This window comes from Macaca mulatta, chromosome 2 (assembly GCF_049350105.2).
Source record: "Macaca mulatta isolate MMU2019108-1 chromosome 2, T2T-MMU8v2.0, whole genome shotgun sequence".
NCBI classification, from domain to species: Eukaryota; Metazoa; Chordata; class Mammalia; order Primates; family Cercopithecidae; genus Macaca; species Macaca mulatta.
The window spans coordinates 170,301,342-170,315,143 of NC_133407.1; the positions used below are offsets into that span (position 1 = coordinate 170,301,342).

The 13,802-nt window shown below is 37.0% G+C and overlaps 1 protein-coding gene across 5 annotated transcripts in view; it reads left to right on the forward strand.

The window, feature by feature from the left end:
• CFAP44 (cilia and flagella associated protein 44) overlaps positions 1–13,802 on the forward strand; it is a 145,324-nt gene that overhangs the window by 24,817 nt on the left and 106,705 nt on the right. For all 5 annotated transcript variants that reach the window (XR_013414403.1, XM_015129870.3, XM_015129871.3 and 2 more), the window contains 4 exons: positions 1,727–1,829; positions 6,931–7,147; positions 9,199–9,313; positions 12,237–12,401. Coding sequence is in view for 4 of the 5 variants with exons in the window: in XM_015129870.3 (XP_014985356.2) it covers positions 1,727–1,829; positions 6,931–7,147; positions 9,199–9,313; positions 12,237–12,401 (600 nt within the window). In the remaining variant the exon portion in view is untranslated. The remainder of the gene's footprint in view (positions 1–1,726; positions 1,830–6,930; positions 7,148–9,198; positions 9,314–12,236; positions 12,402–13,802) is intronic.

Below are 13,802 nucleotides of genomic sequence, written 5' to 3' on the forward strand. Positions count from 1 at the left end.
GCGGGCTTGGTGCAGGGGCTCCTGCCTGTAATCACAGCACTTTGGGAGGCAGAGGTGGGTGGATCACTTGAGGCCAGGAGTTCAAGACAAGCCTGGCCAACATGGTGAAACCCCATATCTACTAAAAATACAAAAATTAGCCAGGTGTGGTGGCACACACCTATAATCCCAGCTACTTGGGAGGCTGAGGCATGAGAATTGCTTAAGCCTGGGAGGCTGAGATTGCAGACAGCAGAGATCGTGCCACTGCACTCCAGCCTGGATGACAGAGTGAGACTGTGTCTCAATAAATAAATAAATAAATAAATAAATAAATAAAAAAAACTACCAAACCCAACCCCACAGCAATTTCCAATATGAGAGGCAGAAACTTTTTAACTTACTGTATACAAGACCTAGAAGGGTAAAGGATTTGCCTGAATCTTCATCCTGATTTCTTTGATCACATGTTCTACACCATATTTCTTTACAAATGGGAATCTAGATAGATATGGTCTTACTCCATTTCCCCTACCTCCTTGAGATCTGCTATTTCTTAGTCCCATTTGTTTCTTGATTCTAACATTTGGCTTGAATCCTATCTCTTACACTTAACACATTGTAGACTGTGTGACTGCAGGCAAGTTACTTAAACTCTGTGTCTCAGTTTACTCATCAATAAGATGGAGATAATAGTGGTATCCAAGCTCACAAGGTTGGTGTAAAATTTAAAGGAAACAATGTTATCTTGGGTACCATGATTAGCAATCTATATCTGAGAACCAGGCTCTTTGTCTTATATATAATCAGGAGATGTGAAATAATATCTGAAAACAGAATTTTATAAGCATCATATGTGTTTTAAATAGCTTATCCTTATAACAGCTTATTTTTATTTTCATTTTTTGACTGGTGATTTACCCTTCCTATACATTTGGCTTACCAATAGACAAAAATAACAGAAATGAACATACTATTTTATCCAACTTATATGGTTATCTTTGAAAATACTGACACAAATAGTTTATCCAGGGCACAATTACTGTAATTTCCTCTGTGTCTGGCTTGGAAATATTACATCTCACTTCTAGTAAGTTTCATTCGTTTGTAAGTTTTTTCCACAGTGAAATTTAAAAAATTGTGATGTAACCTGGTCTGGAAACAAGAATCCCATACAATCCATGAGCTTTTCTATACAAAATTTAGGTTGATTTATATGTAGGGTAGACAATTCATCTCACTTAGTTGTTCTCAAAGCAAGGTCTCCAAACTAGCTGCATCAACATCATCTTGTTAGAAATGTAAATCACCTTGTTAGAATGTAAATCACCTAGTTAGAAATTACCTTGTTAGACATGTAAATGCAAATTCTTGAGTCCCAGCCTGACCTATTAAGTCAGAAACTCTGGGGATTAGGGCTTGCAATCTGTGTTTTAATAAGCCCTTCAATGGATTCTGATGCACATTAAAGATTGAGAACCATTGTTCTAGCTCTTCCAATGGCAATTAAAAAAAATTGCAGAGTTAGAAATGACTGTCTTAAAGTAAAACTTAAAATGTGTATTCTAGTTTTCAGTTTCAGTTGTATCCATCATCAGATATTTATTTGATGCCCATTTTTGAGTTTTCTATTAGAGTAAAGCCTAATAACAAATTATAAAATAGTGGATGCTAAATACTGCATATATCAGCCTATTTATACAAAAATCTTTCTTTTAATATTTTGGTGAAATTTTATCTTTTTTAGGTTCATCCACATAAAACTTACTTCATAGTAGCTGAAAAAGGGAGTTTTCCAGATATTATCATTTATGAATATCCTTCTCTGAGACCATACAGAATCCTTCGAGGTGAGTCCAGAAGCACATTTAAATATTTCATGTACAAGGATAATAACATTCTGAAGAAGAAGGTTATTTTATAAGTCAAGGTTCTCCAGAGAAACAGAACCAGTGGAAGACAGAAAAGAGATTTATTCAAATTCACACACAACAATACTAACCTTAAATGTAAATGGGCTAAATGCCCCAATTAAAAGACACAGACTGGCAAACTGGATACAGAGTCAAGATCCATTGGTGTGCTGTAATTCAGGAGACCCATCTTACCTTCAAAGACACACACAGGCTCAAAACAAAGAAATGGAGGAAATTTTGCCAAGTAAATGGGAAGGAAAAAAAAAAAGCAGGGGTTGCAATCTTAGTCTCTGACAAAACAGATTTTAAACTAACACAAATCAGAAAAGGCAAAGAAGGGCATTACATAATGGTAACAGGAACAATTCAAGAAGAGCTAACTATTGTGACTATATATGCACCCAATACAGGAGCACCCAGATTCATAAAACAAGTTCCTAGAGACCTACAAAGAGACTTAGACTCCCACACAATAATAGTGGGAGAATTTAACACCCCACTGTCAGTATTAGAGCAACAAGACAGAAAATTAACAAGGATATTCAGGACTTGAACTCAGCTCTGGATCAAGTGGACCTAGTAGACGTCTACAGAGCTCTCTACTCCAAATCTACAGAATATACCTTCTTCTCAGTGCTACATGACACTTATTCTAAAATCAACCACATAATTGGAAGTAAAACACTCCTCAGCAAATACATAAGAATTGAAATCATAGCAAACAGTCTCTCAGATCACAGTGCAATCAAATTAGAACTCAGGATTAAGAAACTCACTAAAAACCACACAATTTCATAGAAATTGAACAACCTGCTCCTGAATGACTCCTGTGTAAATAATGAAATTAAGGCAGAAATCAAGAAGTTCTTCGAAACCAATGAGAGCAAAGAGATGATGTACCAGAATCTCTAGGACACAGCTAAAGCAGTGTTAAGAGGGAAATTTATAGCACTAAATGCCCACATCAAAAAACCAGAAAGATCTCAAATTGACACCCTAACATCACAATTAAAAGAGCTAGAGAGGCAAGAGCAAACTAATCCAAAAGCTAGAAGAAGACAATAAATAACTAAGATCAGAGAAGAACAAAAGGAAATAGAGACAGAAAAACCCTCCAAAAAAATGAATGAATCCAGGAGCTGGTTTTTTGAAAAAAATAACAACATAGGTAAACCACTAGCAAGACTAGTAAGGAAGAAGGGAGAGAAGAATCAAGTAGACACAATAAAAAAAAATAAAGTGGATATCACCACTGACCCCACAGAAATACAGAATACCATCAGAGAATACTATAGACACCTCTATGCAAATAAACTAGAAAATCTAGAAGAAATGGATAAATTCCTGAAAGCATACACCCTACCAAGACTAAACCAGAAAGAAGTTGAATCCCTGAATAGACCAATAACACACTCTGAAATTGAGGCAGTAATTAATAGCCTACCAACCAAAAAAAGCCCAGGACCAGATGGATTCACAGCTGAATTCTACTAGAAATACAAAGAGGAGCTGCTACCATTCTTTCTGAAACTATTCCAGACATTTGAAAAGGAGGGACTCTTTCCTAACTCATTTTACAAAGTCAGCATCATCCTGATACCAAAACCAGGAAGAGACACAACAAAAAAAAAGAAAACCTCAGGCCAATATCCCTGATGAACATCAATGCAAAAATCTTCAATAAAATACTGGCAAACTGAATTCAGCAGCACTTCAAAAAACGATCACATTGCCTTCATCCCTGGTATGCAAAGCTGCTTCAACTTACACAAATCAATAAACATAATCCATCACATAAACAGAACCAAAGTAAAAAACCACATGATTATCTCAGTAGATGCAGAAAAGGCCTTCGACAAAATTTAACATCCCTTCATGTTAAAAACTCTCAATAAACTAGGTATTGATGGAACATATCTTAAAATAATAAGTGCTATTTATTACAAACCCACAGCAAATATCATATTGAATGAGCAAAAGCTGGAAGCACTTTCTTTGAAAACTGGTACAAGACAAGGATGCCCTCTCTCACCACTCCTATTCAACATAGAATTGTAAGTTCTGGCCAGGGCAGTCAGGCAAGAGAAAGAAATAAAGCGTATTCAAATAGGAAGAAAGGAAGTCAAGTTGTCACTGTTTGCAGATGACATGACTTTATGTTTAGAAAACCCCATCATCTCATCCCAAAAACTTCTTGAACTGAGAAACAACCTCAGCAAAGTCTCAGGATACAAAATCAATGTGCAAAAATCACAAGCATTACTATACACCAACAATAGGCAAGCAGAGAGCCAAATTATGAATGAACTTCCATTCACAATCACCGCAAAGAGAATAAAATACCTAGGAACACAGCCAGCAAGGGATGTGAAGGACCTCTTAAAGGAGAACTACAAACCACTGCTCAAGGAAGGAAGAGAGGACACAAACAAATGGAAGAACATTCCATGCTTATGGATAGGAAGAATCAATATTGTAAAAATGGCCATACTGCCCAAAGTAATTTATAGATTCAATGGTATTCCCATCAAAATACCATTAGCATTCTTCACAGAATTAGAAAAAGCTATTTTAAGTTTCATGTGGAATCAAAGAAGACCCCATACAGTCAAGACAGTCCTAAGCAAAAAGAACAAAGCTGGAGGCATCATACTACCTGACTTCAAACTACACTACAAGGCTACAGTAACCAAAACAGCATGGTACTGGTACCAAAACAGACATATAGACCAATGGAGCAGAACAGAGACCTCAGAAATAGCACCACACATCTGATCTTTGGCAAACCTGACAAAAACAAGCAATGGGGAAAGGATTTCCTATTCAGTAAATGGTGCTGGGAAAACTGGCTAGTCATATGCAGAAAACTGAAACTGGACCTCTTCCTTACACCTTATACAAAAATTAACTCAAGATGGATTAAAGACTTAAATGTAAAACCAAAAACAATAAAAACCCTAGAAGAAAACCTAGGCAATACCATTCAGGACATAGGCATGGGCAAAGACTTCATGACAAAAAAGCCAAAAGCAATTGCAACAAAAGCCAAAATTGACAAAGGGGAGTTAATTAAACTAAAGAGCTTCTGCACAGCAAAAGAAACTATCATCAGAATGAACAAGCAACCTATAGAGAGGGAGAAATTTTTGCAGTCTACCCGTCTGACAAAGGTCTAATATCCAGAATTTACAAGGAACTTAAACATATTTACAAGAAAAAAACAATTCCATCAAAAAATGGGCAAAGGATATGAACAGATACTTCTCAAAAGAAGACATTTATGCAGCCAACAAGCATATGAAAAAAAGCTCAACATCACTGATCATCAGAAAAATGCAAATCAAAACTACAATGAGATACCATCTCGTGCCAGTCAGAATGGCAATTATTAAAAAGTCAGGAAACAATAGATGCTGGGAAGGCTCTGGGGAAATAGGAACACTTTTACACTGTTGGTGGGAATGTAAATTAATTCAACCCTTGTTGAAGACAGATTCCTCAAGGATCTAGAACCAGAAATACCATTTGACCCAGCAATGCCATTACTGGGTATATACCCAAAGGAATATAAATCATTCTGCTGTAAAGAGACATGCACATGTATGTTTATTACAGTACTATTTACAATAGCAAAAACATGGAACCAACCCAAGTGCCCATCAATGATAGACTGGATAAAGAAAATGTGGTACATATACACCATGGGATACTATGCAGCCGTAAAAAGGAATGAGATCATGTCCTTTGCAGGGACATGGATGAAGCTGGAAGCCATCATCCTCAGCAAACTAACACAGGAACAGAAAACCAAACATTGTGTATTCTCACTCAAAATGGGAGTTGAATATTGAGAACACATGGGCACAGAGAGGTGAACAACACACACCAGGGCCTGTTGGGGGGTGGGGGTGAGGGGAAGGAACTTAGAGGATAGGTCAATAGGTGCAGCAAACCACGATGGCACACGTTTACCTATGTAACAAACTTGCATGATCTGCAGATGTATCTTTGGTGTTTTAGAAGAAATAAAGAAAAAAAGAAAAATGATTTATTTAATGGAATTGTTATGGGAAAGCGGTCCTGATCCAGACCCCAAGAGAGGGTTCTTAGACCTTGTGCAAGAAAGAATTTGAGGTGAATCCATAGAGTAAAATGAAAACAAGTTTATTAAGAAAGTAAAGGAATAAAAGAATGGCTACTCCATAGGCAGAGTATGGAGCAATAAAAGAATGGCTACTCCATAGGCAGAGCCCAAGCAGTGGCTCGGGCTGCTTGGCTAAGAATACTCATAGTTATTGTTGATTATATGCTAAACAAGGAGTGGATTATTCATGAGGTTTCCAGACAGGAAAAGGGTGGGCAATTCCTGGAACTGAGGGTTCCTCCCTTTTTAGGCCATATAAGGTAACTTTCTGATGTGGCCATGGTATTTATAAGCTGTCATGGTGCTGCTGGGAGTGTCCTTAACATACTAATGCATTATAATTAGCATATAATGAGTAGTGAGGAAGACCAGAGGTTGCTTTCATCACCATCTTGAATCTGGTGGTTTTTGGCCATTGTATTTACCACATCCTGTTTTATCAGTGGGGTCTTTTGACCTGTATCTTGTGCCAACTACCTATCTCATCCTGTGAGTTAGAATGCCCAGCCTCCTGGGAATGCAGCCCAGTAGGTCTCAGCCTCATTTTACCCAGCTCCTATTCCAGTTGGAGCCACTCTGGACACTGCTGTCTGACACTCTGACACTGCTATCTAATATGCTTTGTGTTTCTCCCCATGCCATAAAATGGAATATGTTTTCAAAGTGTTTTTCTCGTGCAATATGTGATTAAGATTTCTTTACCCTCCCCCTTCATATAACATAATTCATTCTAAAGCTAAAGATGGTGAATGTTTTTGGAATTGTTCCTTTAGGGTATTCTTGGCATTCTTACATCACCATGGGCTGACTCCCTCTCTATTTTTTTACATCATGTTTTTGAAAATGAAATAAATGTGCCCTTATTTATTAGGCTTCCATTTATCCTTCCAGATGGGACTGAGAAGGGATATGCTTATGTGAACTTTAACTACAGCGGTACCTTGCTGGCGTCTGTCGGTAGCAACCCTGACTACACACTGACTATCTGGAACTGGAAAGAGGAACAACCCATACTGAGGACAAAAGCTTTTTCTCAGGAAGTTTTTAAGGTTACTTTCAATCCTGATAATGAAGAGCAGCTTACTACATCAGGATCAGGCCACATCAAGTAGGTCGGGTAACCAATAGAGGTGCTAGTATGTATCACAGGAGTATTTTTCTAAGAGGATCTAAGAGCTGGAGACTTTTTTTTTTTTTTTGCTGTTTTGGTTAACATTAGAATTATTTAAAAGTATGTTATTTTAAAAGCTAACTAGTAATGCCCCTTTTCTAATTAGATATGTGGGATTTTGTTTCTGCAAACAGCATAGATAAAATAAGAGCTTTTTTTTTTTTGAGATGGAGTTTTGCTCTTGTTGCCCAGGCTAGAGTGCAATGGTGTGATCTCAGCTCACCGCAACATCCACCCGCTGGGTTCAAGCGATTCTCCTGCCTCAGCCTCCTGAGTAGCTGGGACTACAAGCACCCACCACCATGCCTGGCTAATTTTGTATTTTTAGTAGAGTTGGGTTTCTCCATGTTGGTCAGGCTGGTCTTGAACTCCCGACCTCAGGTGATCCACCCACCTCGGCCTCCCAAAGTGCTGGGATGACAGGCGTGAGCCACTATGCCCAGCCAAATAAGGACTTTTAACTATAGTCTGCTGCCTTTTTGTAGGCTCCAACTCCTAAAAGAGTTTGTGTAGTGTCTTAATAACTAAAATCGGGATGGTATTTCCAAATTCATATTGAGCTTTCACATCCACTACTGAATTTCTTGTTTGTAGCAACTCAGTCTTCATCTGTAAGATAAGAATTATCACAGTATCATTCCTGACAAGGAACACTCAATACGAAACAGTGGCAGAGCCTACTCTTGATCTTATGTCTTGCTCCAAACTTCATGCTCTTTTCATTGTATCATACCCTTGTCTATTTCCAGGGTGCAATGATCTTGTCTTTCTCTATCTTTGTTCCCCTTTGTCTCATGCATTTGCGTAACAATCTTCTACCACCCCAGAGCTGCCCATAACTTGATTATCAGAGTCTCTTTAAGAGAAAGACATTTTTATCTATCCTAAATTCCTCTTGTCTCAATTTAAATCTGGTCTTTTTATTATTCACTCATTAGAAATATAGACTAATTGAGCAGATTTTTAATTGTAATCTTTGGGGAATTTTCAAATAAACTTCTGCTAGCTATATGTTAAAATTTTCCAATTTCTTATATTTTCTGATTATTTAGTAAAATCTGTATTTTCTATGCCCCATATCTTTGGGGAAAAGGCAGACATTGAACAGTTAATTTCATGTGTGAAGTGCTATGAAGGAACCCAGAGTATATGGAAGCATATCATCAGGGGACCTACCATTCCCTTGGACAGGATGTTGGCTATCTAGGCTTTTGGCTTTGTATCATTGGCTTGTTGATACTCTCAATTATCTATTTTATATCTACTTGTATATTTCTTCTTTTTCTATGTGGTCTTCATCATCCTGTCCATTTGTTTAGACTATTAATAAGAAAATGTTAGTAATAACATTTATTGATTGCTTTGATATGCTAGGCACTGTTCTAAAAATTTTTCAACAGTTTTATGAGGTAGGTGTTACTAATTTTCTCATTTTATCCCTGAGAAAATGAAGGCACAGGGTGATCTAGAAAAGTGCTCAAAGTCACACAGTTTGTAAATTAGAATTCTTTGGAAAACTTTTATATCTTCTAAAACAATACTGTCTAAGAGAACTTTCTGACAGACTGGGAATGTTCTATGCTGTCTAATACAGTGACTGCCAGCCACATGTAGTTACTGAGCACTTGAAATTGGCTAGTGTGACTGAAACACTAACATTTTGATTTTATTTTATGTTAATTACTTTAAATCTAAATTTAAATAGTCACACACAGCTGGAGGCTACTGCATTAGGTAGCACAGCCCTAAAATATAAGATGCGTGAAGGCAGGAAATTTTATATTTCACCTATTTTGATCATTGCTGAATTCATATTGCCTAGAACCTTGCCTGACAGGTAGTAGATACTTAATAAATCTTAATCAGATAAATAAATGAATGAATGAATGAAATAATATATGCAACTCTGAAATATGCAAATGGGTCATATTAAAATAAAAATCAATAAAATATCTTTGAGGTACATTCAGTCTCTTTCTTGTTTGTAGGTTCTGGGAAATGGCTTTTACATTCACAGGTCTCAAGCTGCAGGGATCACTAGGTCGATTTGGCAAAACAACTACTACTGATATAGAAGGCTACATGGAACTCCCAGACGGGAAGGTGAGTACAGCCACTATTCTACAATATTAAAATTGTGTTTTTAAGTACATATATGAAAGCACACATATGTGAAAATATATTACATTCTAACAAACTCTGCCAATAACAGCTATTATCATTGTAAATGTAATGAAAATTTAATTTTACTTCTTCAATTATTAATTGTAATTAAAATATTTCCCTGAAATTGTCATAATCCATATGTACCCACCATTTTCTATTTTCTTTTTACTAAATATTATACACACATATAAAGTATGTGAGCATTTTCATATATTAACATAATGACATATTTGTTACTTTTTTTTTTTTTTGAGACAGAGTCTCGCTGTGTTGCCCAAGCTGGAGTACAGTGGGGCAATCTCCACTCACTGCAAGCTCTGCCTCCCGGATTCACGCCATTCTCCTGCCTCAGCCGCCTGAGTAGCTGGGACTGCAGGTGCCTGCCACCATGCCTGGCTAATTTTTTATATTTTTAGTAGAAACGGGGTTTCACCATGTTAGTGAGGATGGTTTCCATCTCCTGACCTCGTGATCCACCCGCCTCGGCCTCCCAAATATTTGTTACTTTTAATTATGTCACAGAGTTGCAGTATTTATATTACTTATTTTTCCCCATTTTGTCTGGCTATCATGATCCAAGAAGACTTATTGGGTCAAAGGTTATATACAGCCTTGTGGCATTTATTTTTTTGTCAGATTATTACTCAGAAAGAGCAACCACTTTATAGAGGCATCTGCAACATTGCAACTGTAATCTGCTAATTTATTCTTTAATATTGTTAGTTGCTTTCCTTTCTTCCTCTTATAAAATTTATAAGCATATTGCCTGAAATAATAGTTAATTAGGATTAGTTCTCTATCAGTATTTTACATAGCTTCCTATTAGAATGAATTATAGATTATTATTTGTGATCATCTCAGTTGTAAGTAAATGCCAGCATACAAATATTACTCTAAGGAACCAAGTGGTCTAGTCATCTACCTGACTGAATATTCTCAATTCAAAAGCATGGTATAGAGGAGGAAGTAAAAAGCCTTGGATGCTGGCTAAAATATACCTAAATCCATGAGATGATCTTAAATCATCCCAGCTTCAAATTCTCAATAGTGTAAGAATTAAGCTAAGATAAAGGTCAATAGAATCCTTGTTAAAAACCTGGTATGAGATATATATTTTTCAAGGGTTGGTAGAATTTTTATAGATATAGGGAAGAAATAAGCCATTTTAAATGATAGAGCAACTAAAGGAAATATTTAGCATTAGAAATAAATATCAGATTTTTAGAGGGCAGATTGGAATAAACCATTTATGTTGGCAAAGAGTGGAGACTTTTGGTTGAGAAGTATGACTGGGTGCTAGTGTACAAGGAGTTTAATAGGTAGAGAACTACTCTACATGGGAAGAGTAGACTTGCAAATGAAAGAAGTAATAAACAAATTTGGCCATAAAATGCCAGGTTGATTAGAAGAAGGGAAATCTGGAATCAAGGAAATGAGCTAGAATGGAAGCTGTTGCTGTCATCTAAAGAGAGATGATCAAGGGCCTAGACTTCTTGGAACAAATGGAAAAGGCAAGCTAGATATGAGTCACATTTCAGAAAGGAATGCCTTATAGGTTTTTGTCATCGTTGCTGGCTTTCATCACTGGACAGAAGAAAATAAGTCTAAACACTCCACCATAAAAGGCTGAGGCTTAAGAACAGAATCAGTAAAGTTGGTAGAGTTGTTAAAAAATAGGTAGACCCAAGAAATAAAAGACTGAACAAAATCATCAGTTTCTCTAGATAAGGGGGAGATGGAAATGCAGACCTCTAGAGCATGGAGGCAAAAATTAGAATACAGTTTCCCAAAGTAAATTTTTATGGAACATCAGTCTGTACAGAAGCTCCATAAAAATAAGACATTTTAAGTCAAATTCCTTTGTATCTAAAAATTCGTCTTGGTGATTCCCAGCAAATACTTCTCTATTAAAAGTTCCCAGGGGTCCTAGAGAAAATAAAGTTGTTTGACTTTGTTTATCCTAGCATCTGCCTTCTGGGGCTGTGTAGTCAGAATAGGAGGTTTTGAGCCACCTTGCTTGTATTAGAATGCTGACTGGGTAGTTTTGGGCAAGTTACTTAACTGTTTTGTGCTTCAATGTTCTCCTCTGTAAAATGGGGGTAATAATAGTCATGGCTACCATTGGCCCATATGGTTCCTTTGTGGGAGTCAGAAAAAGCTGTTTCTTCTATGAGAATGAGGTACCCAACATGCACAAGTGTACATGGTATCCCTGATAAATGTACCTAGTTCATACAGTTTTTTGCATTAAATAACTTAACATATATAAAGTACGGAACCAGTGCTTGGCACAGAGTCAATACTCAATAAATATTGCTTTATTTTGTGACGCTTGTTTAATATCTTAACAACTAATGTTTGGTGGCATGCACTTGGGAAAATGCCAGATTAAACAGATTAATTTGAGAAAAGTTTTAGATGATTAGCCTTGTTTGAAATTGGATACTATTATGCTATAATCTACTTAATTCAGTACTGGCCTTACAAGTTATCTAATATCTAAAATTTGACAGTATTACATTTAAAAAGTAGACTCTCATCTAATTCCACTCCTGTCTTTTGTCCTAAGAGATGTACCAAGAAGTCTATTGTATACACACAGGAACAATTACCAACAACATACAGCCTAATCACAAAGATGTAAAACTGATAATAATCCTGGAAGGAAATACATCAAAATGTTAGTAGTAGTTGTGTCTGGGGTAGTAGGTCTTCATTTCTGTATTTTTTAATTTTTCCATTTAAAAATGTTATAATCATTAAAAATAACCTTAAAAATAATTTTCACCTACTATTTGAGGCATAAATACATACACTTACCTGTTTTGATGCACATTTCTTTTTTCCACATATCTGCCAGGTGCTCTCAGGGTCAGAATGGGGCAACATGCTGCTTTGGGAAGGTGGTCTGATCAAAGTGGAGCTCTGTCGAGGTACAAGCAAGTCATGTCACAATGGTCCCATTAACCAGATAATGCTGGATGAGGGTGAAGTTATCACGGTTGGGTCAGATGGATGTGTTAGGGTAAGTTTTCTTGATACTTGGACGGTAGCACCCACGTTTAAGACTTGTAGATCACCCAAAGGGTTTTATTTCTCATAAAGGTTATTTTGTGAAGGAGATCAGTAGTCATTTACTCTCCAGCCCAACTCACTTTAAATAATGCTTCTCTTGTGGTAAATATTTGCATTCTTGTCAAAATTAATTTACTGCATTTTACCACTGAAACTTTGAGAGGGCCTCTTGTTATTTTGATTCTGTTGAAATAATAACTTCAGAAGATGAAAACTCATGTTAGCACAAGATGAACAGTAGACCCACATATCCTTCCAAAAGGCTCCATATGAATGGGCCATTTTGTAGGAACAAAGGTGCTGAACATTTGTTAGTTATTTTTCACTGAGGTTACCAAATAGAAATACACCCAGAGGTGAACTGATGGAGTTTGCCTATGAATGCTACATTCTTCTTGCTCCGTATGCTAGGGACCTCACTTGCTTTCTCTTGTGGACACTCTTTTGCCCAAGCCTGGGCTAAGCTGGAACATTGCTCTAGCATCTAAGTCCCCTTGATTGCTGTTGTCACACTTCTCCTGCCTACTCTGTGTAGCACTTTCTGTTCATGAGTATGTTGACCCGCTGTGGCTGGTCAACCTGTAGCCTTGGGATTTGCCTTGTAGTCCTCTTGGTCGAAATTTTCAGTGGGGCCTTTCATAAGAAAGTGGTAGTGTTCTATTGACATTCTTTAAGAAGTGTTATCAAAAGTGAGATTGTATTTTTTTTTAAGTCTGGTCACTCTGTTGCTACCGATTGAGCTTACTGTGTTTAGTATTGTTTAACCCATATCTCCTCAGTGGGTCTTCTTACCACTGGCTTTTTGAGCCCCAGTGTATGTTTTTACTTTTACAATATTAAATTTAATCTTGTTAGATTTCACACATTGCTCTGAGAATCTTTTGTGTCTTTTATTTTGTCATATGATATATTTGCTGTCTTTCTAAGACATACATTACCCGAAAAGTTCAAATAACAAGTAGGAGAAAACTTCAGGAGAAAAGAAGTTAAATATTTCATATAGGATCCCTTCATGGACACCAGTAATTCCTAAGCTTGTTTCTCTTTTCAGAGTCTGTCCTTATCTTTTCAGTCCTTCACACAGTAAATCTCTACCTCTTACCGTTTAGAGAAAACCTAGCCCAACTCCCAGGGGTTAGTCTGATCCTAGTCTGATTCTTAACCTTAACCCTGACCTTCAGATATTTCTCTTCCCCCAACCAGGCTAATCTATGGGACAGTCTCCCCATAGTTCCTTTCTCAAAGACTCAGTTATTCAGTCTAGGATCACATGGCAGGGTATGTCGCCAGAACTGTCCAGAATGAACTTTGGCCCCTCACAGGGGAGGTTCTGCTGAGCCTCCTTGCCACC